The 26,886-nt window shown below is 32.5% G+C and overlaps 3 protein-coding genes across 8 annotated transcripts; 1 reads left to right on the top strand and 2 right to left on the bottom strand.

The window, feature by feature from the left end:
* The first annotated feature begins 657 nt into the window (after positions 1-657).
* On the top strand, positions 658-4,829 carry LOC120089727 (Tetratricopeptide repeat (TPR)-like superfamily protein). 4 transcript variants are annotated; one of them, XR_016524668.1, is made up of 4 exons: positions 658-1,278; positions 2,636-3,413; positions 3,680-4,036; positions 4,364-4,829. XR_016524668.1 is itself a non-coding variant. In XM_039047110.2 (3 exons), exons 1-2 carry the CDS (start codon positions 817-819, stop codon positions 3,410-3,412), a joined length of 1,239 nt encoding a protein of 412 aa, XP_038903038.1. In that variant the 5' UTR covers positions 658-816; the 3' UTR covers position 3,413; positions 3,680-4,829. The 4 variants fall into 4 exon arrangements, 2 of the variants coding, with proteins under 2 accessions (XP_038903038.1, XP_038903030.1); XR_016524665.1 differs by having other exon boundaries at positions 3,677-4,036; XM_039047110.2 differs by having other exon boundaries at positions 3,680-4,829.
* On the bottom strand, positions 3,583-10,429 carry LOC120089742 (LOB domain-containing protein 30-like). Of its 3 annotated transcripts, XM_090307374.1 has the most exons (4): positions 9,173-10,429; positions 8,927-9,020; positions 4,352-4,733; positions 3,583-4,078 (listed from the first exon to the last, which is right to left on the bottom strand). In XM_090307374.1, the coding sequence occupies exons 2-4, from the start codon at positions 8,968-8,970 to the stop codon at positions 3,713-3,715; spliced, it is 792 nt and encodes a 263-aa protein (XP_090163500.1). In that variant the 5' UTR covers positions 8,971-9,020; positions 9,173-10,429; the 3' UTR covers positions 3,583-3,712. The 3 variants fall into 3 exon arrangements, with proteins under 3 accessions (XP_090163500.1, XP_038903049.2, XP_090163502.1); XM_039047121.2 differs by having other exon boundaries at positions 8,927-10,429; XM_090307376.1 differs by lacking the exons at positions 8,927-9,020; positions 9,173-10,429 and adding an exon at positions 8,566-8,585.
* Positions 10,430-10,570: 141 nt separating this feature from the next.
* Positions 10,571-13,188, bottom strand: LOC120086682 (uncharacterized). Its single transcript, XM_039043448.2, has one exon. It carries the CDS (start codon positions 12,812-12,814, stop codon positions 10,892-10,894), a length of 1,923 nt encoding a protein of 640 aa, XP_038899376.1. The 5' UTR covers positions 12,815-13,188; the 3' UTR covers positions 10,571-10,891.
* Between the last annotated feature and the right edge of the window lie 13,698 nt (positions 13,189-26,886).

Below are 26,886 nucleotides of genomic sequence, written 5' to 3'. Positions count from 1 at the left end.
AAATCAATATTTTCAAATTCTATAACAAAAAAATTCCTAATCTTTAATAGTCAAACATTTTGTTTTAAAAAAGGTCAAACATTAATATCCTTTCCATTTATTTCTTTTTATTCTTTTAAATGGTAAAAAATTAATGTCCATGGTCAAACCTCATTCATGATTTAGTCTTAAATCTTTACTTTGACATGTGGCTGGAAAATTGTGGACCCCGTCCACGATTTAGCCTTAATTCGTGGACCGGTTACACGATTTATATGTTGAGTTGGCACTCGTGAACCCCGTCCATGATTTTACAACCCTATTTTTTTCAATATTTTCAAATTAACTCTACTTTTATCAATAAATATTAAAATAACATCATTTTTATATATAAAAAATCATTTAAATGTAATGTTTATATAATAATAATAATAACATAATATTAAATAAATAAATAAAAGCTAACCAGAGTGGGGGCATGGAATTTTTTAACTCAAATAAATAAATAGTTCTATAACTCGAATCCTCATCCATGTTTAACTCACATGGAAACCCACTTCTTCGGGAGAAGGAGAAAGCCCAGGGTCCTTTCAAACTCAGTTTTTAGGCCCAAAGTTAAAAAGCCCATAATCCAAACAATCCAATTACAAATCCCATGTGAAAAGACGTTGTATTGATTTCTCTCTTCGTTCAATCCAACGGTTTTCTTACAGAGTTCCATGTTAGGGATTATCCTCTCAAATGTCAATTTTCTTCTTCTTTATCCTCTTTGCTTGAACACAGCTTTAGCTTTCCAATTATTTGTTCAGACTTTGGATTTAGTTTTCCTTGTTGATTATGATACGAATCTCCACCAGTAGCATTTTCTATCAACTTCATCCCAAACAGCCGCTGGTTAATGGAACTCCAAGGAGTTCGTATACTCGTTACTGGAGAGGCTCAATTGAGCAAACTCTCAGTGTCTTAAGCTCTCGCCGAAGATGCTCTCGATTGGCTACTGTTGCCGCCATTGTTGAGGAAGTTCACAAATTAGAGAATGAAAGAGAGAAACCGAGGTTTCGATGGGTCGAGGTGGGATCTGATATTACTGAAATCCAGAAGCAGGCTATATCTCAGCTTCCTCCTAAGATGACTAAAAGATGTAAGGCTCTTATGAAACAAATTATATGTTTTTCGCCTCAAAAGGGTAGTTTATCTGATATGTTGACGGCTTGGGTGAGGATTATGAAGCCTGAAAGAGCTGATTGGCTTTCAGTTCTTAAGCATTTGAGGATTTCGAATCATCCTCTCTACATCGAGGTATGTTAAATCTCGTATACTTTCATTAAGTTTGTCTGTTTATTCTGGGAAGTTTGTGTGAAACTTTCACTTTCTGTATTTTGTATTTAACAAGTCCCTTTTGTAAATTTTAAAAATTAATGCATCTACTAAAATGAAATTCCAATTTTATGTCTAAGAAACACTAAACTTCCAATTTTGTGCCCATTTTAGAAACTTTAAGCTCTGGATTAAATTTGTATTTTCGATTATTTAGAGATCAAATAATCACAAAGCTGACTAACTTTGTGACCCTTTTTTTTCTTTTCTTTTTTATTTTAATCTTATGTTAGATAGGTCCTAGTCTGCCAGCCTGGTTAGCATATCTGTTTAATTTCTCATTGTTAAGCCCTTCCCGTTCCTTGAGTTTGACACTTATGTCAAGGATGTTTAAGAACGATTAAAAACATAGGACATTGGTGGAAAGGGATTCATCATGTTGGCCACTTATCTAGAATTTAATATCCTACATATCTTCTTAGTATGAAAATGTTGTAGGATCAGATGGATTATCCCAAGTTGAGTTGCATGCAAATTGATTCAAACACTCACAAATTAAAGGGAAAAAAACATGGGTTCAAATTAAAGGAAACTTATGCATATCCTATGAATTTATGACAATCAAATAGTATAAGGTCAAACAATTAAAATAGTTGCATTGACTCGGATACTGTATTTGAAAGTTATATATGATTTTCAATTACTGTAGAAGTTATCAAAATTTCTCTTTAAATTGTATGATATAGTTGCAACTATCATCTAGATTCTTGGTTATGTTTAAGAGAAGTACCACTACCACTTTTGCATATTCGAACAATCTCAGTTGATATGATGAAATTCCTATTTATTGAGGCTCTGTTTGATAACTACATTTTTTTAAGGAAAAACTAAACTTACAAACATTATTTTCATCTTTGAGTTCTTCATGTCTAGTCATGTTTTCACAGTTCATACTAAAATTTAGAAAAAGGAAAAAAGATTAGTTCTTTTTATTTTTGAGTTTTGCTAAAAGTTCACATACTTTCTTTGGAAAGATGAAAACGGTTTGTTAAAAAATTGTGAGAAAACAAGCATAATTTTCAAAAAACCAAATGGTTATCAAATAGGGTCTAAGCAATGGTTGATATCTCATAGCCTAAGGATGTGTTTGGAATGCATTTTCAAGTGTTTAATTTAAAAAATAAGTCATTTTGGAAAAAAATTGGAGTGTTTGACTACCACTCAAAAGCTATTTTAAAGTATATTTTTAACCATTTTTGTCAAAAGTGTTCAAAAAATAATAATGAGTTTTTTCAAAAACTGTTTCGGGCCCTAAGTTGATGAGTGATGTTGCTCTTAGGTGGCAGAAGCTGCTCTTGTAGAGATAACATTTGAAGCCAATACTCGAGACTACACAAAGATTATTCATCACTATGGGAAGCGAAACCAACTCGAGGATGCTGAAAAAGTTCTATTAAGCATGAGAGAAAGGGGTTTAGCTTGTGATCAGATCACATTAACTACAATGATCCACATATATAGCAAAGCTGACAGACTTAATCTGGCCAAACAAACTTTTGAAGAGCTCAAACTGCTCGAGAAATCGTTGGATAGAAGATCATACGGTGCGATGATTATGGCATATGTCAGGGCTGGGATGCCAGAGGAAGGAGAAAACATTCTGAAAGAAATGGATGCAAAACAAATTTATGCAGGAAGTGAAGTTTACAAGGCTTTGTTAAGAGCATATTCCATGGCTGGCAATGCTGAAGGAGCCCAAAGGGTATTTGATGCAATTCAATTGGCTGTTATTCCTCCTGATGAAAAGTTATGTGGTCTTCTGATCAATGCCTATCTGATGGCCGGTGAAAGCCGAAAGGCGCAAATTGCTTTTGACAATATGAGGAGGGCTGGTATTGAACCTAGTGACAAATGCATAGCCTTGGTATTAAGCGCATATGAAACGGAGAACAGGCTAAACGCAGCGTTGGAACTCCTGATAGATTTGGAGAAAGATAACCTTGTGGTTAGGAAGGAAGCTTCAGAAATATTAGCAGCTTGGCTTAAACGACTAGGGGTGGTAGAAGAGGTTGAACTTGTCCTGAGAGAATACACTGCGAAAGAAGTGAGCGGATAAGGTACAAATACGTCCTTGGTTGCAAAGGTTCTCTTTTCCTATTGAATTGATGTATAAAAAGAACACATTTTTTCTGCTTCATTTCTCTTTTCTAAGGTTAGTGATTGCATAATTTTCAAACAGAAAGTACGCCCCCCCCCCCCCCCCCCCCCCCCAACCACAAACACACATCCACGAGAAAAGAGTTTTACAAGCCTGTTATTGAAACCTACATGCTGATCAAAAACATGATATAAGTAAGCTGAAGTTTAATTTATTGATCAGCAGGAGAAACCCTGAGATTAGCAGTCTAATCACCCGTTAGGCTCGTTTAGGGACGTTCGGAAACAGTGAGGCATCAATGCATTGCATCGAAGACGGTTGTTTTTGGACAACTTGTTGATCAATGCTGCCCATGGATGGGAAATTGTTGCTCCCAATTTGGTACAATTCCAATGGAGACTGCAATTTTGGCCGTGAAGCTTGCTCGACGGGATCAAGAAGTGGAGAAAGATCTGATTCAGCAGGAAAAGGAGGGCAATCTGATGGAAGGTTTACAATGGAGGATAGAGTTGGCTTCTTGACCAGAGCTGGTAGTTGTGCCTGTAGATGGGGTGCGGGTCTTGGAAGCTCCGATGTTGCTAGGTAAGCTTGCAAATATGAGATCTCTACTTGCAGCCTTGCAGCCTAAAAAATAACGTATATCACCCAAATTCTGGCATTTATATATTGACATACAAATTATATGTGAAACTGAAATCGAAAACTAGATAATGTATACAAGTTTGGGTTTCTTATATGAAGATGTAGATGATATGTGATGATAAGTCTCCGTTTGATAATTATTTAGTTTTTTAAAAGTTGCGGGAGTTTTCATCTTTTCTTCATAAACATTTGAATTTTTATAAGCTTAAACTTTCAAAAACCAAAAATGAGTTGGATGGAGTTATTCGCTATTACCTGTTGTTGAAGGGCAAAGATGTGAGCAACACAGCCAAAAACTGGTTCTCTGATTCGAGCTTGTGCCTCGTAACATATAGTTATAGCTGCATCGAGCCGTTTGTGTTCAGGAATATGTTGAAGCATCTTTGAGACATTGCTTGCTCCGAACACCTTGTGCACAGCTGCAAAATGAGTTGTACCGTGTTCAGAGTCGAAGTAGGGTGCAAATATACACTCTGGCATACATTTCCTCCGCAGAAACTTGCACGCCCCACACGGTCCACCGCTGCCATTGCTGCCACCGCCCTTGCTTTCTGTGCAACTTCCGCCGCTGCACCTCAAGCTCATCTCTGCCTTGCTTGCTTCTAGCGTTCTTTCAGGAAAAGCTAAGCAAAGCTTACTGAAAGACAAAACAAATATGTATATGTAAACATATATGGAGCTGACTTTGCGGTTTGAGAATCACAAGGTATATAATATTTTCTTTCCATTTTCATTTCTTTTTCTCTCTCTCTTAGTTTGATGGGATTTTCAAATTAGAAGGAAATGTAGGTTTTGGAAGATTCAAACATAGGTCTCTTTCTGTAGTGATATAAATTAATTAATTAATATTATGAAATTCCGCCACCTTGCATGTTTCTTCTTAAAGCTCCGTGGAGTGGAGGATACGAGGACCTCGAATAATGTTTTTTTAAAGCTAATTAATGATAACTTTGCAAATTTGGAAAAATATAGAAAATCTTAATCTACTTGTAAATTAATTTGTGTTGACAACGAGGTGGGCTATAGAGATCATAGGATAGGTGATTTTGGCAATACAATTGTTGTTTATTATTAACATTTATGTATTTATTTATGGTTTAAGTACTAGTTTGGTTCTTGTACTTTTGACTTTGATTTATTTTAGTTCTACTTTCAATTTTGGTTCATTTTGATCCTTATATTTTCGAAATGTCCTATATGGCCCTTATACTTTTTAAAAGTAACTATTTTTGTCACTTCATTTTTATTTTTATTTAATTTTTAAATGATCAAAATGGTCATTTTTTAAAAAAAAATCAAGGATTAAAATGAACCAAATTTAAAATACAATTACAAAAATGAACATTTCAGAGTTCAAAATATAGAAAATAGGGAGCAAATTCACCAAAGTATAAAGAAAACCTTTTGTTTTATCTGTCTGATTCAATTTGGGAAACACTATTTTTGCCTTGACTCTCTTCATTGCAAAGTATTAATTATATTCATTTGAAAATACTTTTCATCAAAATTCAATCCAAACTCACTGATTGTACAATCTAACTTCATACTTTTTTTTATATCTTGCTGAAACTTTACATATAATTTAAATATTAAAAAAATAGTAAGATTTGCTAAGTTAACAGTTATATAGTATCAAATTTGAAAAATCAATCATAGATCAAGGATATTAGTATATGCTCATAATTGTAAGTTTAAGAGAATGCAAAGCTGAAAACAAATTTGTTCTCAAATAAGATAGAACACTCCATGTATTTTAATCAATTTTTTGAAAAAGATTTTTTTTCAAATCAATTCAAATGATACTTGAAGCAAATTAGAAACTTAAATCAATGACGAGCATTTTATGATTCTAAAATGTTAAAATTATTTTTTTTTTTTTTTTAAAAAAAAAGTAAACGAGAAATAGTGGAAAAAGAAGAATCTAGAGAGAGAAAGGGAAGAAAGATGAAGTGGGTAAGAAATTAATTGTTTATATATATATATATATACATTTTTGGTGTTTAGTGTAAGATTGTGCAGAAAATGCTGCTCGAATTATGTGATATCTTAGAAGTTTTCTTCAGCCGATTAGTAAAAGATTTACCTTCGAGATCACCAAAATTTTGGACTACTATCATCATTAATTAGCAAAGTTTTCAATCTTTAATGTAAAACTATTTTTTAAAAAAAAAAAAAAAAAAATACAAGTTGTTTCTTTAACTAAAAGACAACTTGACATCAAATCTTAGAAATAAATGGGAAGAGAGAGAGGAGAAAAGGTCTAGAGAGTTTATTAGTCAAATAAATTTTATGAATAGCTCTTGAAAATCATCACATCACACTATTGGTTCTTTGAACTTTTCCTTTTAGTCTGGTTTGATTTTATACTTTGAAAAGTGTCATATTGTCCTTAATGCTTGCTAGTTGCCAATGGAGATTTGTATTGTATTTAGCCTAAGCTTTTTAACTCATTTGTTTTCAATTTCAATACTAAACTTAATATATGGGGCTTCAACTTGAAGTGGCCATGTAAAATTTGAAAGTTTAGTGGCAAATATTAAGAAAGATTTAGACGAAAATTTGATTGTACAGAAGATAAATAATATCAATTTGCACAAAACTTAATTAGTCAAGCATTAGAACGTCCCCTTCTCAAACGTTCAAATTCCATAGTGATTGGATTATAATTAAAATATATACATAAAGGCTACTTGATATAAAATTTAAAAGGGAAAATACCAACTTATATCCCTGAATTTCAAGTATTGTATCAATTTAAACCATAAACTAATAATGACCACTTTTAAAAGAATAAGGCAAAATGAACATTTTAAAAATACATAAATCAAAACATCAAAATGAACCGAATGTGAAAATGTGAAATCAAAATGATACCAAAATGGAAAGTAGTAGTTGAACCAAAATGAAAATGATATGTCAAAGAGTTGCCTTTATTCCCAACTACCCTCTGGGTATCACCGAAAGTTGATAAAGTTGGGACAATGGACTCAGTAATTTTGATTCGTTTTTTTTTCTTATTTACGATAATATTTTTGGATGTTAAATAAAACATTAATCGGTGGGTCAATGGTTTGAACAAAATAATTTAAGAAAATGTAGGGTTGTTCGTGTTATACGAATTGAGCAACTTGACAATTATGTAGCAAATTATCACCGAAACTTTCATTTTCTGTTTTTGTTTTTTGAATTTAGGTCCTTTCTTCATATATCATATTTATAACCATTTTCTAATTGCCATTTTTTTCTCTCTCAGATTTCTGCTTCCTCGCTTCATTTGCTTACAAGTTTATAAAGTTTTTGTCCTTTTGGAAAACTACCTTCGATTCGGTTATTTTAAAAACTAGGTTTAAAATAACCCTTTTTCTATTTCCTAAATCGATTAATTATTTTCAATACATATTCAAATTAAAAATTGAAAAAGTGTTTTTCTCTCTCCCTCACTTCCAATCCTCTCTCTTCTCCCCTCCCTCCACCATTCTTCCACATCACCCTTGCACCTTCAACCTTCAGCAGTGTCTCCATTTTCGAGCATCTCCTTCTATCTCTCAACCATCGTCATTAAGGAGTTGTTTGAGAGACTGGAATGAGAATTACTACGAATCAAAGTGTTGGAATGAATGAAGAATCAAGGGTGGAATGAAAATGGAATCGTGAAAATGAAAAAGAATGTTGAATTGAAAACTATAGAAACGGAATGAGTTTGGTGTTACAAATCGGGTCTAATTTTGGATTACATTACATTACAAACTCATTCTATTATAGACCTCCAAAGACCTTAAATTTCCCTACCTGCTCCCCTCCTTGGAAATCCCTCTTCCAACAATCTATTTTAGCTGGAAAAATGCAATTGAAGGGGAGCTCTGAGTTAGGCTCAATGGGTTAGAAATGGAAACTTGAGATTGCCCCTATTGGGTTAGAGAAAAATTAATGGAATTGAGAAGATCAAGCAAATCAGCACCCATTTTCCAACAGTTAGGTACTCCAAATTGACAACCAATTTCGCAAATTGGAAGATCTACGGAAGAGCCAGAAGAAACCAACAAAACGACAAAAATTTCAAATAGAAGTCGACAATAAGAGTTGATTCAAGCAAAGATGAAGACCTCATCTTCGAAGGCCAGAAGACAAGAAACAGAGAATGAAGCTTTACATCCATGGCGGTCGTCGTGATTCTGAAGTTTGGAACGTGGCTTGTTGAAGGTTTGAAGTAAAAGGAAACATTATATACTAGAAATTTGCAGAAATCAAAAGGTCTGGTTGATTTGGATGTTAATAATGGCGGGCTGTGGGAGTTTTAGGGAGGGAGGAGAGAGGATGGGAGGTGAGAGATAAATTAATATTTTTTTAATTTTAATTCAATATTTATTTTTTTAAAAAAAATACTTAATTAACGTAGAAAACAGAAAGAGAGACCTTAAGTGAAAGACTGGCCAAATTAAAACTTCGGAGACCAAATACACATTCCTAACCTCATAGAAAGGTAGTCTTCCGTCCTTCTTCACCCCCCCTCACCCCCAGAGAGAAGAATTGTGCTAGTAGAGCTTCTTCTGGCCCAGAAGTAAAATTGCACACTTCGATTGGGCTTGAAGCCTAAAGCCCAAACAATTATCCAAACATGAAACAAATTTTGAATTCAAACTTAAACAACTTAATAAAAACAAGACATCTAGTAGAGAATCTAAATAAAGTGATAAATATTTTATTGTTTTCGGTTTTCGAAAACGACCATTCATCCATATCCAATCCTCAGTCAAGATTTTGTAGAGAGATGCTAAAATATCAAAGAATTACAAAAATAAATAAATATGTCATTTATAGATTCAAACCAACCTGGAGGCAGCTGATGCAACTGGGGTTCCATTTAAGAGCACCATCAGGCCGATTGAACCTGCATATTCTTGGTTGGATGGCTCTTTGATTTCAGCTGCAAAAAAGGAAACCATTAACCACAGACCTTACTAAATGGAGTGCCCCAGTTTATCTTGGCTTGCCATTACCCAAGGTCACAATTTAATCCTTTCGCCCCAAACTGGGGAGAAATGTCTCACCACCTTCCTCAGTTTAGAGACTACTTACCCTTCCAAACCCGACGAAGCTGGTCACTGGGCGGGTAGAACTCCTGCTTACTTTCTGTATAAAGGCTTTGCAGTATGAACTGATTCACATTTTCTAAATACACTTCTTAAGTTCCATACTTCACAAATAAACATACGGAATAATCAGCCAGAAAACCACAGACAAATTTATCGTACACTGCACAATTTTTTTTTTTTTTTCAAGAAACCTTATTTTCAATGAGAAAGAATGAAAGGAATACAAGCGCAAACAAAGGAGCTCGACAGAAAACAAGGAGCCCAGCAAAAACAAAGGGCAAGATGGAGCCAGAAAGTAACTGCAAAAGGGGCATCAATCCAACAGAACCAACATCTTAGTCACAAAAGAATCTATGAACCGAAGCCATAACGAAGCATTAAACTTTATGCTTACCCTACACAAGTTGTGATTGCTACGTGCGCAAAGTACACTGAAATGCAGCGAATTTCATTTTTTATGACAGAACAACATTCACGTCTCTATGTCGTAACCGTACAGAGAGCTGATAATGACAGAGGTTTCATAATAGTAAAAAGGAGCAGCAAATGAGGTATCCCATGTCAAGTTTCAGTAACAGGACACAAGCAAATGTACTCAGAAAGTATACAAGTATAACTCGACGTGCAATGTGAGAAGTAAAAAAGTAGTCTTCAAGGATTATGTCTGTGGAACTAAAACAGGGCCGTTCTAAAATAGTTTTTAACATATAAAACGGCATTGGTAAACACTAAACAGAAAATGTCTTCTGTGTTTCTTTTTATATAAGAGATCAAACAGTTTCATAAATGATATAAAATTATAAAACATGAGGAAATCAAACTCAAAGCTAAGGACAAAAGGTCTACCATAACATTTAGCTAGGCAATATCCCCTACAAACAAGGACATGGAATATCAAACAAGTTGCAAAACCTCGGGAAAGAGAACTAAAAGGCCAAAAGCAGCAGCTATAAACACACAGTTCGGAACATATGACCTCATACAATGAAAACTGAAAAGAAAGGCAACATTTGATGTGTAAAAGCTAAATTCAAACATATAATTGCTACTGCTTACAGATTCAAGGAGAGGCGTGAGAATCTTCTTTACATCATGAACATGAACACAGTGTTGATAATTCTGAAGAACATTTTATAAATAAAATGTCAACACATCACAGAGCTCTCTCTCACTCTTTCTTCCGGAGGGGAGCGGCTGGAGATCTGTACAGATAGCAGTCTATACATCCTACATCTAAAAACAGCCCATCATGAAGTGTATATAGGCAAATTGAGAGTCTTGAGTCATGAGTCATACGAATATAGAGAGCAGAGAGTGCAGAAATGCACACAGCAATGTGGCGAAAACCATATCTAGAATAGCTAAAAGAGAAAAAAGAACAAAAAGAAAAAGAAACAATCTCCATGTATCTGAATAAGTAATGGAACAAGATGGGATAGAAATGGTCAGTGGTATAAAAAAAAAATTGAAGGCCCAGACCAGGGTAACAAATACTGTTGAGTAGAGTCTGTATAGAGTAGTCAGTTAGCCAAACTTTACAAAAATACATTGAACAAGGATGCCAAATTAGTCACTTGAGGCTTCAATCTCCTGTATACATAATTTACAGCCCCCCATCCTGATTCCAGCAGTGGGGATGTGCAAGCGAGAGAATTGTAAGCTTGAGACTATACTACAGAAGATCACGTGGCTATTTGAGAGCTTATACAATCTCCCCGTGCTTAAATCCAGTATCTCCACAGTCTGCATTAGAGTCTAGATCACAAGGAGAGTCGTACCATTTAGGGTTCTCTGGGTAAAATCCATCAACATGTATACCGACAAGGCCTACATCGGCCACCATGCTCTCATCGTGTCTCATGGGCTTAATTAGTTTTGTATCCTCACAGCCAAGAATGCTTTTATCACTAAAGTCAGTGCATTTGAACCATCTTTCAGGCTTGCAAGGCTCGCTTGTCAGTTCTTTCTGATTTCTACAGTCTGCCCTCATATGGTCCTCCCAAGGAACAACATCTCGAAGGGAGTGACCAAAACTGTCTACATCATCCTCGATCAATTCGCTGTCTTTGCCATCCCCATATAAACGTTCATGGTGGTGATTGCTCCAATGAGCCAAATCATTCTCCCCATCTAAAACATCATCTGAATGAGGCTTATCTGCAAGCAGATCGATCGGGTCCAGTTTCTCCTCCCTTGTACTCCTAAGTCTACTTAAAACATCGAACAAATCGCGAGACACTGAACCCAATAGCTCATGTGGAACCTTTGCAAGTTTCCCTTCTAACAAGTCAAGCTCATTTCTCACCTCATGCACTTGCTGCATGATTGAAAGCTGCAAATCTGCTTCATCCTTCCCCATCAGTCTAAATCCTCCATTTTCCATTTCATCGTTCACCCCATACACTGTATCATGATCCATTAACAGGCCACCTTTGTGTCCGATCACACGATGCATAATTCTCGCATTTCCATCAAGTGGCCCAGGTTCATGCCCTGAATGCACCGCATATAACTTGAACACAGCCACACCCTCATCCTGATACACAAACGTCTTATCCTTCTCATTGTAATTTGTAATGGGTACAATGGCCCGGATACGAAAGCCACACCCGCATCTCTTCGATGCATATGGCTCCCTCTTCAAAATCTTCGATTTCTTTGTAGCAGGTTCCCCTGCCCTATGACAAGCATAATCCTTAACCTCTGCCATGAAAGGCTTATACCTAATATACTTCTGCCTGATACAAAGTACCACCTTATGTTTGGCAGCCAATTGCTGAAGCTTGTGGGGCACTTCCTTTGCAGGCACCTCAAGAGTATCTGTATACTCAAACCTCCGCCGTTTACTCCTCGAACCCGATGCCGACGATGCCGAATTACAAACAGGGCAAGCAGCAACACAAACCCTAATGTAACTCTCAGGAATCCCATAAAATTTAGCACCTACAGTCCAAACCTGCTTAATTCTCTCTATGGTTTCCTTCAACCCTAAATGTTTCAAATCCGTATCTCCATGAAAACTCGTAACAATGTCCTGCCATTGACTAATATGCGAAACGAATTGCTGAGTATTGTTCTTGAAACAAAGAAATTCGTTACCGTTTTCGTCGACCGTCGCCGTAAGCTTGTCCTGGATTCTCTTCCATGCCGTCAGATACGCAGTGTCCTCGTTCCGGTCCTTCCACACGGTCCTCCATGACTTGAGAACGGACCGCGATGTGGCGGCGCGTATCTCACTCGGCGTCGCAAGGCGGTGTTCAAGAATGCAACGGATCATGAGCGAGTGCGACTGGGGATTGAAGGTATAAAACTGAGCCGATATGTGAGGCTCCGGCGAGATAAAGAGAGGCGGTTCGTGAAGATTTTGCGAAGTCGATGTAGGGTTCTGGACGAGTTGACTCATCCGAGTGGAGTGAGTCGGTGAATCATCAGAGGACGAGTGACTTGGTGACGACGGAGACGGCGACCGGAAGAGCACGATTTCCGGCAAAGAGAACGGCGGTTCACCGTGGTGCGAATTGGGAATGGAGGGCTGAGATTCAATGATCTGTGTGGTAAGTGGGTCGAGATCATCGTGTAGACGGTGGTGATGGAAGAGATCCTCTTCAATTTTGCTTGGATTCATCTGGGAAAAATTGGAATACGGATTCTTTCGAAACAAGAAAAAAGCAAAAATGTTCTTCCACTTGCAATTGTTTCTCTAAACTTTGATTTGTTCTTCTGACATTTTTGGGGGTAAGCTTTTCTCTTCCTTTCTTTCTTTCTTCTATCTGGGCTTCTCTCTCATCTCTCTCTTTGCCTTTACTTTCCTTCTCTATCTCTTTCTGCAGCCTCCTTGTTTTAGTGTACAATACTCTTTTGGCATTTTTGGTTCATATTCAATTGGATTTGGGAATTTTGTACAAGTGTGTGTGAATCTTTAATACACATTTGCTCTTCCCTTTTTCTTTTTTTTTTTCTCTTTTTTTTGAGAAGTTTCTCATCCAAATTCAAATACATAAAATGGGTCAACTTCATTCTATTCATCTTATATATTTTTTCCTCTTTACATGATTCAGTTGATTAATACACATTTCATTTCATTAAACTATGTTTTGGTTCTTTAGGACTAGGTTTTAATTCTTACAGTACTTGATATTGTTTTAGCATTATCAACTTATCATGGGCTTGGTTTGTACCACCCCCTCTCTCTTTTGTTACTATTTTGGTTTATTTGAATCATTTTTAGTTTAATTATTGTATAGTGTATAGCCTATCCGAGAGTATGTTTGAATTGGTTTTTAAAATACTTAAAAAATTCCATTAAATATTTTTATGCATAATTTTGGATCAATTGATAAATCTAAAAATTAGAGAAAAATAAGTCAAACGGAGTCAAGACAAGACATGTTGAGCCAGAGAAGAGCTAATATCTCTGGAAACTTAGGCCAAGAAGCCCTATTAACCTATGGGACGTGAATTGGGTCTTTTGGCCAACCCACTCCTAGGCTCATCCTCATCCTTCGAGTCAAGAAGATAGGGAGAAAAGGAAAAGCGCGCAGTCCCCTCTTTCCGCTTTACTTCTCAAGTGATAGTTCCACGATCCCGACCAGCAACTTGTTGGGAGTAGGGTCATCCAAGCTTGCCCAAGAGTTGGCTTGATTTTTCTTTTTTTTTTCCTTTAAAATTCAAATTGAACTGAGTATTTCCAATTTTCTCTATTTTCAAATCTATATCGCCAATCAAATCAGTTCCAACTGGAAAAGACAAAATAGTTTCAATTGATTTCTTACACCTCTAATCTAATCGTGAAAAATAATATATATACATAGCTACTAGTGATACTTGAATTAACTAATCCTAAGATATTTAGGTATATGAATTGTTGACCATCTAAAGTCTCATGGAATACAAACCACAATTGGGCATGTTAGAAGCAACTCACTCGATGAGATTCTCCAACCACCAAAAAATAGACTAAATACTGAATAAATATATTTATTTTTTTAAAAAAAATCAAAATGCAACTTTGAATTTTTGTTGCACTCGACTAGGCCTTAGAGTATTTATGATATCATACGAAGAATTAAATTATACGTTATAGGAAAAATAATAATAACATTTTTTAAAATCTAGCGCATTTTTTATTATATTGTCAATTTTTCTTTTCACGAACATATAAAAAATTATCATAATGTTTTATAGTTGTTCAATTGCAATCCATCAACTTTCAATTGTGTAATTTTATTCTTAAATCTTAAATTTAGTCCTCGAAACTAATTTTTTTTCGAAATTGGTTCGACAATAATAATAATTTTTATACAATAAAATTTAATATATGAATACCTTTTCCAAAATCTATAACAAATATACTAAATGATAAAAAAAATGTTATTTTCAAATATAAAAAAATAAACTAAAATATTTATAAATACAGTAAAATTTCAATATTTGTCTGTGATATAATGCGATATACCACAATAGATTATTAACTGTGTCTTTTTGTATCATGATAGATGTAGGTAGTATTCTATTACATATAAACTATGATATTTTGTTATTATTTACAAATATTTTCAGCAGTTTTGTTGTTTAAACTATTTTTAAAAAAGGAAGAGAACCATAAACTAACATTTAACTAATTTCAAATATATGGAAAATATATTAATTAAAATGAGGCAAACATCAAATATAGGGATGGAGATGCTATTTTAAACTTTAAAAAAAAAATATTAACAAACAAGAACAAACATACAAAAAGACTTCCAAAAGAATGGTACATTCTGAATTAAATATCAATCATTGTCCACTCGGGAAAAAAATAAAATGAAACCAAATAAAGAAAGAAGTGAATAAATTTGAAATCTTAAAAATAAGAAAAAGTGAATAAATTTAAAATGTTGTTGGTCCTTTGGAGTCCACCAAATATAATGACCAAACAGTACTATCACTGTTTCGCATTTGGTGATATTTTTTTTTTTTTTAAAGTAAAAATTTAAGTTTATGATTTTAAATAAAGGAATACATGTCAATTAATAATTACACAATTACATTAATTTTATATTCGTAATTTTTTTACATGGCAACGATAAAATATAAAGTTTTAACAGTAAATATAACGGATAATCTGAATTTGCTTCTTATATTTTTCCTTTATTTTGTATAATTTGTTTATATATATAGTTTAACTATAGGTGGATGGAGAAATAATCATCGACTGTTGAGATAGTAAATATTGTTTTATACATTTTTTTTAGACAAATACTTTCTATGATTAAGTTGTATTAAGATTGGCACGTTTATCTTACTAATTGATAGATAATAGAAATTTAGTATCTTGTAATTACACATGTCACTTGCAAATTGGATCCATTTGTGATTATAGAAGTCGAACCTCCATTATATTTTAATATTAAAATTTGACATTTTAAACGGTAATAAACAAACATTTAAAAGTTTCAACTATTTGAATCTTATGAAACAAAATGACTACATACTAAAAAAATACTTCCACTATATATTAAAAAAATCAATTAATACGATGCAGTCATAACAATAAAATTATTATACAATAGAGTTGAATGACTTAATGCAATAGTTATGTTGTAGTTTAACTATTGAAGAACTACACCATAACGAAATTTAAGTATTAGATCATTGACAATTGACAAGAAATACAAAATCAATCGGTAATGGAAGAAATAGCTCGTGTACATTATAAAGACAATGAGGTTTCTCGTCTTTCTGATATAAGATCCTCAACATGTCATTTAACGACGATTGAATTCACTATTTTGGTTGGTTTCGTTTTATTTAGGAAGAATACCTATTTGTAAATAATATATTTTATAAAAATTGTGAGAAATCCCTTCAACTTTTACCAAATGTGTTTTTTCCTCTAACAAAAACATAAAAAACAAGAAGAGGAGACAAACAACAGAACGTGGAATGGATTTGTTGTGCAATAGTAATAGTATCCATCTTCTTTCGTGTGGCCATTTTGTGTTAATTGCAAAGAAGCTATTTTAACAATGGTCATAGCTCTCTGATTTGACATTGCCCTTTTGTCTGGTTGTGAATTGAATTCTTGATTTCAATGCTTCTTTCCCCCATTACTGTTCAACCTTTAATTTTCAGACATTCATTGTTTCCTCAAACTGTCATTTCCTTTGTACAGTAATTCGAATTCCCATACCTTTCATCCAAAATATTTCAAAAACTAATTGACAATAATCCGTATATCGTTCTCGAATACGATAAAAGAGAAATAAAAATGTATTATTTAAGTAAAGTCAATATTGCTAGAACTAAATAGTTCAACTGACATCGAATGTATGTTAGCAACCATGAGGTCATGGTTTGAGTCCCCCTCCTCTGATGGTACTAAAAATAAATAAATAAGTAAAAACAACATCTCTATTTTTTTCATTAGATCGAATGTGATATGAAAATTAAACCTATATAAAATATAAAAGGTGAATGTCATCTTTAATCGCCAAGCAATGTTCATGTTGGCACTCGCATGATAATATATATGATGGCCACAAAATCCGTCTAGTGGAAACTATACAAGAATTAGGTCTAAACATGTGATTCATGTGATTTTCGTACGATTGGTGATTTATAATATGATAACTAAACTAAAAGAATCATCATTTACTCGTGTTAAAGTATTGATATGACTAAATTTACTACAATATATTAATTTAAGCTTTTTGGCTAATTAAGTGATTTCATTTGATATAGAGCACGAGACTCTATGTTTGAACCTTTGTAATGGTAACATTGGTTGTTATTTGTCGGACCTCTTACCATAAGCTACAATGATATGAATGTATTGTTATAATTTGTCAAAATTGACCTTCATTTATATATTTGAGAATTTATTTCTATCTGGCACATTTATGATAGGAATGAAAACAAATGCACTACAAAAATTCGAGGACCAGAATTTAATGAAATTTGCCGACAAACAATGATAAAATTTAAAAATAGGGTGGAAGTGCAAATAACTTATTAGACATGATTAGTTTTTTAAAATAAAACAAAAATAAAAATATTGATAAAAATAGATAATAAATGAATAAAACTCGAGGTGAAAAAGTGTTTATTGGCTTAATTTTCAAAAAACCAAACAAAACAAATTATCTTGTTTAATTATTTTTGGATGCAGGGTGGAGAAGTCAGAATGGATTGAAAGCTATATGTTGGATTGGGCCTGAGCAGATACCTGGCTCGGAAAGAAATCTATTTGGGCCTTTTACTTGTGGGCCAAAACCGACCAAAGCCCATCAACTATTCATATCTATGTAGACATCCCACTATAAATGTATTATATGGAGCCTTTTGTTAGATTTTGGAGAATAAAATTTATCTAACCTAGTTTTAGAAAATCATTACGACTAATCGAATAATTAAGGTTCCATTTGATATCTATTTGATTTTTTGTTTTTATTTTTTTAAATTAAGTCTATAGACATTATTTCTACTTCCAAAATTCTTCATTTATTATATACTTTTTATCAATTGTTTTAAAAACAAGTTAAATTTTGAAAACTAAAAAAAATAGTTTTTAAAATTTTGTTTTTGTATTTAGAATTTGACTATGAATTCAATTGTTGTACTTAAAAATATGCAAATCATGGTAAGAAGTGGAGAGAAAATATGTTTAATTTTCAAAAACAAAAAACAAAACAAAATGGTTATCAAATGGGACTTAAAATATGCATGTGTTTTTAAATGTACAAATTATACTCTCGTGTTATTTTTTTGTCTTTAAAGTGATTGCTTTGTATATACATGTATATAGCTAATTCTATGTGATGGATTAAGCGATATGTAATATTTTAAAAAACATTGTTTTACCTAGTTAGACCCAAGTATAAATCCAACTAGAATCCTGGTGAGTATAGGGTCGAACTCAAAGATTGCGTTCTATTGATGCATTGACAATGATTATTTCGATTGTGACACGAATTGTTTGTTAAATATGCAATGAGTTTGTTCCTATTCTATCGCTAAGATAAATAGTAGTGAATGCAGTGCGGAGAGATGTAGGTTTTAAATGGATAAATATAAGGTTGAGAGAAATATTCACTGGAAATTCTTAAGTAACTGCATAAATCACGTGCTCAAGTAAATCACTAAAAAATCACAACCTACACTTCCAGTGTATCTAGCCACCATATCTTATTTCAGAATGCATGCAATGAGTATTTGATGCAAAATATGTCTATCTATTTTTAAAGATAATCTCTTCTTATTTTATGCGGTCTATATAATTTGTTTTTTCAAACATAGATTCATTCTATTTAGAACAATCTTTTGAGTTATCCAAATAGTTTATAAAACGTACATAAAACAAGTTGAACACACGATTAAGCTTTACTTAATTCATGTTAGTTGCAATGTTTCTCAACCAATAAGAAAATCAGTTGCTCGTGGTAGAAGATGGAGAGATGGATAAACAAAATACTATAGATGCATTCATATCGATAAAAGTAGTTTTTCAACGTTTTATACAGTATAAATAACAACAATAGTAGAGGAAAAGAGATAAAGATAGATTATCAAGTCGTGGGGGTGCAATTCCTTGCTCCTTTCGGCTCTGTAGATGACTGATTCGTAAGATTGTGCTAAATGTGAAGTTTTTCCTTTGTTTTTTCGGAAGAAATATTGAGCTTTCACTCAAGATTTCACGAGGGCTTGAAAGGGGAAGTGTTTATGAGGTGAGAAATTGTGCAGAGCTTCATCCAATGTCTTCACTATATCTATTGTAGGGAAATCTCGCTTAGTATTTATAGGTGTCAAGGACCACTTCTTCTCTCACTAATGATTGCACTGACAAGATGCATTAATTTCTATCCTCGATGCGTCGTCTGCCCCGCGTCAGAAGTTAATTGGCTATGCGGTGATACCTATAGGCATATGATCGCATGATATAATTAATTTCATGAATTTCTTACCAAGCTGTCGCATCTTCCAAAATTTTTCCCAATTATTTTAGATAAAAGAGGTAAAATAACTTGTATTTCTACAAGTCACTAATGCAAACGACATAATATGTGCAAAAACTAAACTAGAGAAATCTATAAAATAATAATAATAATAAAAAAGGGAAAAAACAACGTTAATAATCATTCAAACAAGTGTGAATTGTTAGATCGACAATTTCTACAAACTTTGTCAACACTTTAAAACCATGGTGAGTATAATTGACATAAAATGTGTTTTGATTACATTTTCAAGTGTTTAATTTAAAAAATAAGTAATTTCGCAAGAAATTAGAGTGTTTGACAACCACTCAAAATAGTTTTTCAAATATATTTTAATCCGTTTTCATAAATATTTAAATAAAAATGAATTTTTTGAATTTTTTTTTTCCTCGAGTCAATAGTATTGTGATCTAGTACACCAATTGCTAACAATACTAAAACATTGGCTCATATACGGTTAAATTTTTACCAATTAATTTGTTCATAATTTAATGGTTATAAAACAGATATTGTAATATATTTATCATATGATAAACCTTAGCCACGGATACGATTCTCAATCAACACTACGGATTCGAGCCATAGCACACGGTTTCATAAAACAGATATTGTAATATATTTATCATATGATAAACCTTTTTTCTCTACACTTTAATGCGCCATCTTAACATCTATTTGATCTCCCCACTTTCAAAATTGTCTAATATGTCACTGAATTTTCGTTTAGTATATAATAAGTTCATGAACTTTACAAATATCTAATAGGTCTCTTGTATTTTGAATTTTTAAGAAATTAATTGATCTATTAAATATAAATTTTAAATTTTGCATCAAATTAAAATTTATTTTTTCTTTTATTTTATATTTAGTAGATTCATGGTTTTTAAACTATATCAAATAGCTAAAAGATTTGTTAGACACAAAATTGAAACTTCAAATATCTATTGATCACAAAATTGAAAGCTTAAGGACCGTAACATTTGTAAGGACTTCAAAAATTTGTTAGACATAAAAATCAATAATTTGAAAATTTAATATACAATTCTAAAAATTTAAAGATCAAATAGACATCATCTTGTAAGGTTAAATTTATAATTTTTAACTTAAATAAATGAAAACTATGATTATCACAACCAATCAACAGGGTTGCATTTGGCATAAACTTTTGGGGGAAAGTGACAAAACTGCTTCCATATTTTAATTCCCAAGAGCATAGCACATGCAATCAAGAAGTGAAGATTTTGTTTCCAAATTAAAAAAGGAAAAAAAAAGTATTATTTGAAAAAGAAAAACAATATTCAAATTAACCGCACAAATAACAAACAATTACAAATGCACAAACTGATAAAATTAGTATATGAATGGTAAATTTTGTATAAAATATACCAGATATATTATTGATATATAAATGGATACATTAATACAATTAAAATTAAAATAATAAAAGAGAAATTTTTATGAATAAAAAAAATGTCAACTATTTACAGAAATAGTAAAAAAAAATACTGATAGACACTAACAGATTTTTATCAACGTCTATCAGTGTTAGACTTTTATCCGTTTCTATCACTAATAGATACTTATGAACTTCTATTAGTCTTTATAACAAAATTAAAATTTTGTTATTTTGTGTAAATAATTTTTTTTATTCTTCTATTTTTAAAAATTTTTCTAATAAAAACAGTAATCATTTTCTTGCTATATTAGCAAATTTGAAAAAAAAAATCATTTTTAAATTTGTAGATTAAAAAATATATATATTCTTGTACCTACACCTATTTTAAAAGTATAGCACATGCAGACAAGAAGTGGAGATTTTTTCTTGTACTTGTAACTATTTTACCAAATAAAAGTTTTTGGGAATTGATTTCTAATTATTCAAATTTAAACTATGAATACAAATATCCAAATAATTGAAAATTAGTTAAAAGTCACTTTTGTCCATTAATTTTCATTAAAACAACAATTTAATCCCTAATGATTTGGTCATTTTACTATTAAATTTGTAATAATTTAGTCACTAAATACAAAGTGACAATTTAGTCCCTAGACTTTACAATTTGTAACGAATTAGTCATTTTTGTAAAAAAATATTCTTAAGATTTAATGAAATTTCTTATCTATGTATATTGTTAAATTGATTGAAAATCAAATTTTTTTAATAAATTATAAAGATTATGTTGTTACATAATAAAATTCAACACTTAATTTTGATGAGGGTTTCATAATAGGGACTAAATTATTACAATTTTCAAAATACAGAGACCAAAAATTTCTTATTTACTAATGTTCAGTCACAAAATTATTAGAGAGTTGAAAGTATGTGAACCAAATCGTTATCAATAAAAGTTCATGAACTTAATTGTTACTTTAATGAAAGTTTAGAGGACCAAAAGTGACCTTTAACCTTGAAAATTTAAACGAAATGAGGTTTTTTCTTTAATATATATTAGGTTTAAATCCTAATTTGGTCCCTGAATTTTGAATATTTTTCTATTTTGGTCCTTAAACTTTAAAAAAACATTCATTCTAGTCCCTGAACTTTTAAAAAATGCTTACTTTGGTTCCTGCTATTAAGATTCTTTCGATTCTTAAACATAATGGTGAGATGACTTGTATTTTTTTTTATTTTTTTTATTTTTTTTTTATGATTAGACTGCCCAAATAAGTTAGTTATGTTTTAAAAAAAAAAATCTAAGATTCCAATTTTTACTTCATCTTCTTATTGTTCAACCCATGCTAGATGCAATTTCATCCTTAAATAGGTTTCATTCATAAAAGGTTAACATAATCTTGACTGTAAATACCAAAATAAACACTTTTTAAAAATTCAGAGACTAAAACATACATTTTTTAAAATTTATGGATCAAAATAAAATAAGATTCAAAGTTTATCGATCAAAATAGGATTCAAACATATATTATTATTATTATTATTATTATTATTTGGGCTATATTTCTAAGGACCTTTAATAATAATATTGTTGTTTTCAAAACTTATTAGAGAAATAGTATTGTTTTGAAACTTATTAGAGAAATATTGTTGTTTTGGGAATTCGAGGCTAGAGGTCGAACGTTGAGAACTCGACTAATATGGAGGTCGAACGTTGAGAACTCGACGAACAAAGGAAAACTTGGAAACAATACATAAGCCGAAATTTCAACCCTCGACAAGGGAAATCTCGCGAATCTCGCTTAGGTTGTCGAAGGTTGAAGTTTCGACACACATCCACCCTCGAGATTGCGGGTTTATTACTTTTCTTTTTCCTTTATAGAGGAAATAAAGTAATGAGATGGTATACTATATGTATCTGTGTACTCGAGCTACTTCTAACAACCTATGCATTTTGTTATCATTTCGAATTAGACGGAGGCTTGTGGGATTGACGTGAGGGGGTGGGGATGACTATATTTCTGAGAACAAACTCCAGGCGAATATGAAGCGCATGGATACAAGTTATGCCTTGGAATGAAAGACAATTCCGAATTAGCTTTGTCTACAAACAAAAAAGTAGATCCATAATAAAAAAAAATGTTTGTGATTGTTCTAGAAGAAATGAAAGCTAGTAATCATTAATGGAAAAATAACAACAACAACAGAGAGAGCGAGAGCGAGAGCGCGAGATCGAGATCGAGAGAGCGAGAGAGCAAGATCTTAGGAGAGAGCGAGAGTGAGAGAGCAAGATCTTAGGAGAGAGTGAGAGTCTTCACTTTATTTGAACTTTCCATAGACTATAATTGAATATATTAGATTATTATACTATAATTGAATAATCATTAGACAATAAATTGAATATATTAAATTATTATACTATAATTGAATAATCATTATAAAACAAATTGAATATATTAGATTATTATACTATAATTGAATAATCATTAGACAACAAATTGAATATATTAGGAATAATCATTAGACAATAAATTGAATGTATTAGATTATTATACTATAAATTGAATATATTAGATTATTATAATATAAAACTTTATTGATTACAAAAAAAAAATAATAAATGAATATACAGTAGATTATTATAAAAAAAAATTGAATATACAATAAATTATAATAAAAAAATTGAATATACAATAAAATGAATATATAATAAAAAAATTATTTATTATTCAATCGCTAACTATCTGAAGCCCGTCTTAGTAACGAAGGATACTTCCTTCGATTTTGTCCTAACTGGTTACAAAATCCATATCGTTGTCGAGTAGCTGGTTCTGTCCAATCCATCTCGTTGTGATAATGTGAACTTGCTCATATAACATTCTTCAAATGTGTGAACTATTTCGAGAAAAGAAGAGCAGAAATAAAGGATGCATTGGAGCATCAAGATAAACCCAGGACCTGTTGATCCCGATGTTTTGTACGACCAGTCCATTCATCGATCATATGTTGTATGGCGAGATCGTACTACTGGAGAAATATCTTGCAGACGTCGAGAGGCAGGATTTATTCAGTTAGACTGGCATCTGATCACAGCCTTGGTTGAGAGATGGAGGCCTGAGACGCATACATTCCATATGTCTGTTGGAGAGTGCACTATCACTCTACAAGACATAGAAGTGTTGTTGGGGTTACCTGTTGACGGGGAGCCAGTCACCGGAGTGATGTACGATGACTAGTTAGAAGTTTGTCAATTGTACCTCGGTGTGACCCCACCTGCCGACAAGATTAAAGGATCGTGGTTAAGTTTAATATGGTTAGGAACACAATTTTGTGAGCTCACAGATGATGCAGACGAGGAAACTGTCATAAGATATGTGCGAGCATATATACTACAAATGATGGGTGGAAGTCTGTTTTCAGATAAATCAAGTCATTTTGTTCACTCGATGTTTCTGCCACTGTTAGCTAACCCCCATGATGCGGGGCGCTATTCGTGAGGTGGAGCATGCTTGGCATGGTTGTATAGACAACTATGCAAAGCAACAAGACCTGAGGTTCAAGAGATAGTTGGGTCTCTCATACTTTTGTAACTATGGGCTTGGGAGCGATTTCCAACAATGGCTACACAGCTACATCATGTTAATGACGCTCAGTTAGTTGGACGAGCCTACGGTTCTCGGTATGTTGTTTAATTCAATTTAATTTTTATATCACCGATCTAGTTAATTTAAATTCAAAATTATCAATCTAAATTATTCACATTTTTATTGTATTTGTCTTTAATATTCTTTAATATAATATTTTGTGTTTCAGGTTATTTGGGAGCCGTACAAAATTATTGTGCATACTTTGCCTAATTTTTGTACGAATAGTTAAAACATATGGCGGACGATGAGTCATCTCATATGTTTTCACATTGGTGAGTGGCATCTTCCTAACAGGGTGATGAGACAATTCGGTTTTTAGCAGGATATCCCATCGCCTTGTAATACTAAACCCGTACTGCATGATATTGACCTAAGGACTGGAGATTGGTCCGAAAAAGTTGTACATTTGGTAGTGCGATGACACTATTGTGCAAGGTTTATTGCAGTGGGGGTTTCTCTTGAACAGTTTGACATAAATGTCACTCCAGAATATATTTATTGGTATAATAATATCACAATGCACTACGTCACTCGTCCGGGAGCAGCTGTGGGTCATCTGGTAAATGAATGAATATTATCTAATTTTTTAAATTTAAATTTATTTAAATATTTTCTAATTGTTTTATAATTCACAGAGATCAAACAATAGTATATTCCGTGAGGTTGCGAATGATTCGAACCAGGTTCTTGCTATATGTAGTGACAACCAAAGCTATATAGAGGAAATTCATTATATGTACGATATACCATGTCTCCCAAACAATCTCAGTATATTTTATGATCTCATTGGAAATCATATAAAGACAATTTGTATTTAATATAGCGATTTGGGCAAGAATTTTACGATTAAGAAGCAACTGCCTCTTGTACAGATTGTGTATGAATCTACTATAACTGTAGTCTACCTTATTAGATCGAATTACTGATTTTTGGGTTTTAACCTTACGACATAGAGGAAATAGGAAAGGACCTGTTCGGGAAGAGGAAGAGTTTGATGAGGTTGCACATAATGTGGAAGAGTTGCCCCCTATGACGCAACGCAAAGTCAAACTGGTTATGTTAGTCCGATGATGATGATGCCAGCATTTGGTTCAGGACATTATGACTCAAAGGTTGGTCCTTCGTCTTCATACGTGCATGGACATGGTCGGGGTCGTGGAGAGCATAATGAATATTTATATTATGAAGTGCCTGCAGAGGTACCAGAGCAACATCAAGAAGAACCCGAGCAACCTCAAGTTCGAAGTCGACGACGACAACCAACTCGAAATCGACGACGTCTGCCTTGTGGGACTCATTGATTTTTGTAATTATTTTTATATAAATGAAATATTTAATTTACATTTTTTTATGTTTATGAGTTATTTTTTTTTAATTTATTCTTTTTAGAGTTTAAATAAAATAATAAATATTTTTAGATTTTTTTTTATAAAATGGAAAATTAAAAAAAAGAAGAAGAAATGATTAGAAAGAATAAGGTGGAATGTGTAATAATTAAAAAAGAAAAAAAGGGAAATTTGTACGGTATTCTCGCTCTCTATCAAAATCTCGCTCTCGCTCTCGATCTCGATTTCACTCTCGCTCTCGCTCAAAATCTCACTCTCGCTCAAAATCTCGCTCTCTCAAACTCTCGCTGTCTCTCATAATCTCGCTCTCGAATTTGATTAGCTCGTTAGCTCGTTAGCGGCAAAAAGAAGGAGATTCATTAGCTCGTTATTTAGTCAGACTTGCTGAGATGACAGAATCCGTTTGAAAACAACAATATTTTCCTTAAAAAAAAAAGGAAGGTCGAGGGTTCAAAACAATAATATTTTCCTAGGTCGAATTTTGAACCCTCGACTTATTTAAAAGAATAATATTTTTACAAATAGTTTGAAAACAACGATATTTTCCTATATAGTTTCTAAAAGTATAATATCCTTTTAATTTTTCCTATTTATAAGCCAACCTATATGGCTGAATTATTGAATAAAGAGGGATTGAGGAAGCTGACCGACACGGTTCAAAAGACTCCCACTCTTGTCTTGCCTAAAAATATAATATCGCCCATTTCCAGCCAGTAATTGTCAGTCGCTAAAGAATAAATTTTATTAAATAAAATAATTTCGGTCCATTCTAATCCGGTGTTATGCATGTTTGACGGATTATTCTGTGCTTTTTTTTCCCTTTCGTTTTTCAGATTTGAATTTAGTTTGCTATATATTTCATAATTCTCACGTGGTATATTTTGAAATTTGTCCATAAAGTGGTAAGAACTAGCCCTCTAAATTCTCAAATTTAAAAAGAGTGGATCTATCCAATTGAATATAGCTAAATCGAATTAAAATATTAGATATTTTAAATATTATATTGTTATGGACAATAAGACATCTAGATATCTTTATAATTGTATGGTATTATCCACTATGATTACTTTACTTTTGATTTCATCCTAATAAATTTCATACCAGTTAATCATTGTCACTTATAAATTCATGATCTCTCGATTATCTTGCTAGTATAATATTTTGTTTGCATTTCAAACATATATTTGAATTTTTACTCAACTCCATTGACATGGGAGAAGAGAGAAAAAGAAATAGGCCTGGTTTGTTATGAAATAACACGATTTTAATTTAGTTAAAATATCATGTTGGCCATTGTACTTTTGAATTTGTTTAGTTTTAGTTACGATACTTTTAAA

This window comes from Benincasa hispida, chromosome 1 (genome assembly GCF_027475165.1).
Source record: "Benincasa hispida cultivar pf3 chromosome 1, pf3_genome.v1.1, whole genome shotgun sequence".
Lineage (NCBI taxonomy): Eukaryota > Viridiplantae > Streptophyta > Magnoliopsida > Cucurbitales > Cucurbitaceae > Benincasa > Benincasa hispida.
Note: the sequence above shows the minus strand (reverse complement) of the source record. Positions and strands in the feature narration are given on the sequence as shown.

Excerpts from the sequence above, each read along its gene's own strand:
- LOC120089727 (XM_039047110.2), top strand. The coding sequence starts at position 817 with ATGATACGAATCTCCACCAGTAGCATTTTCTATCAACTTCATCCCAAA. Across the intron at positions 1,279-2,635 it reads ATCATCCTCTCTACATCGAG|GTGGCAGAAGCTGCTCTTGT; the intron begins GTATGTTAAATC and ends TGTTGCTCTTAG.
- LOC120089742 (XM_039047121.2), bottom strand. The coding sequence starts at position 9,039 with ATGGTTTCCTTTTTTGCAGCTGAAATCAAAGAGCCATCCAACCAAGAA. Across the intron at positions 4,734-8,926 it reads GTTGCATCAGCTGCCTCCAG|TAAGCTTTGCTTAGCTTTTC; the intron begins GTTGGTTTGAAT and ends TTTGTCTTTCAG. Across the intron at positions 4,079-4,351 it reads TCTTTGCCCTTCAACAACAG|GCTGCAAGGCTGCAAGTAGA; the intron begins GTAATAGCGAAT and ends GTTATTTTTTAG.
- LOC120086682 (XM_039043448.2), bottom strand. The coding sequence starts at position 12,814 with ATGAATCCAAGCAAAATTGAAGAGGATCTCTTCCATCACCACCGTCTA.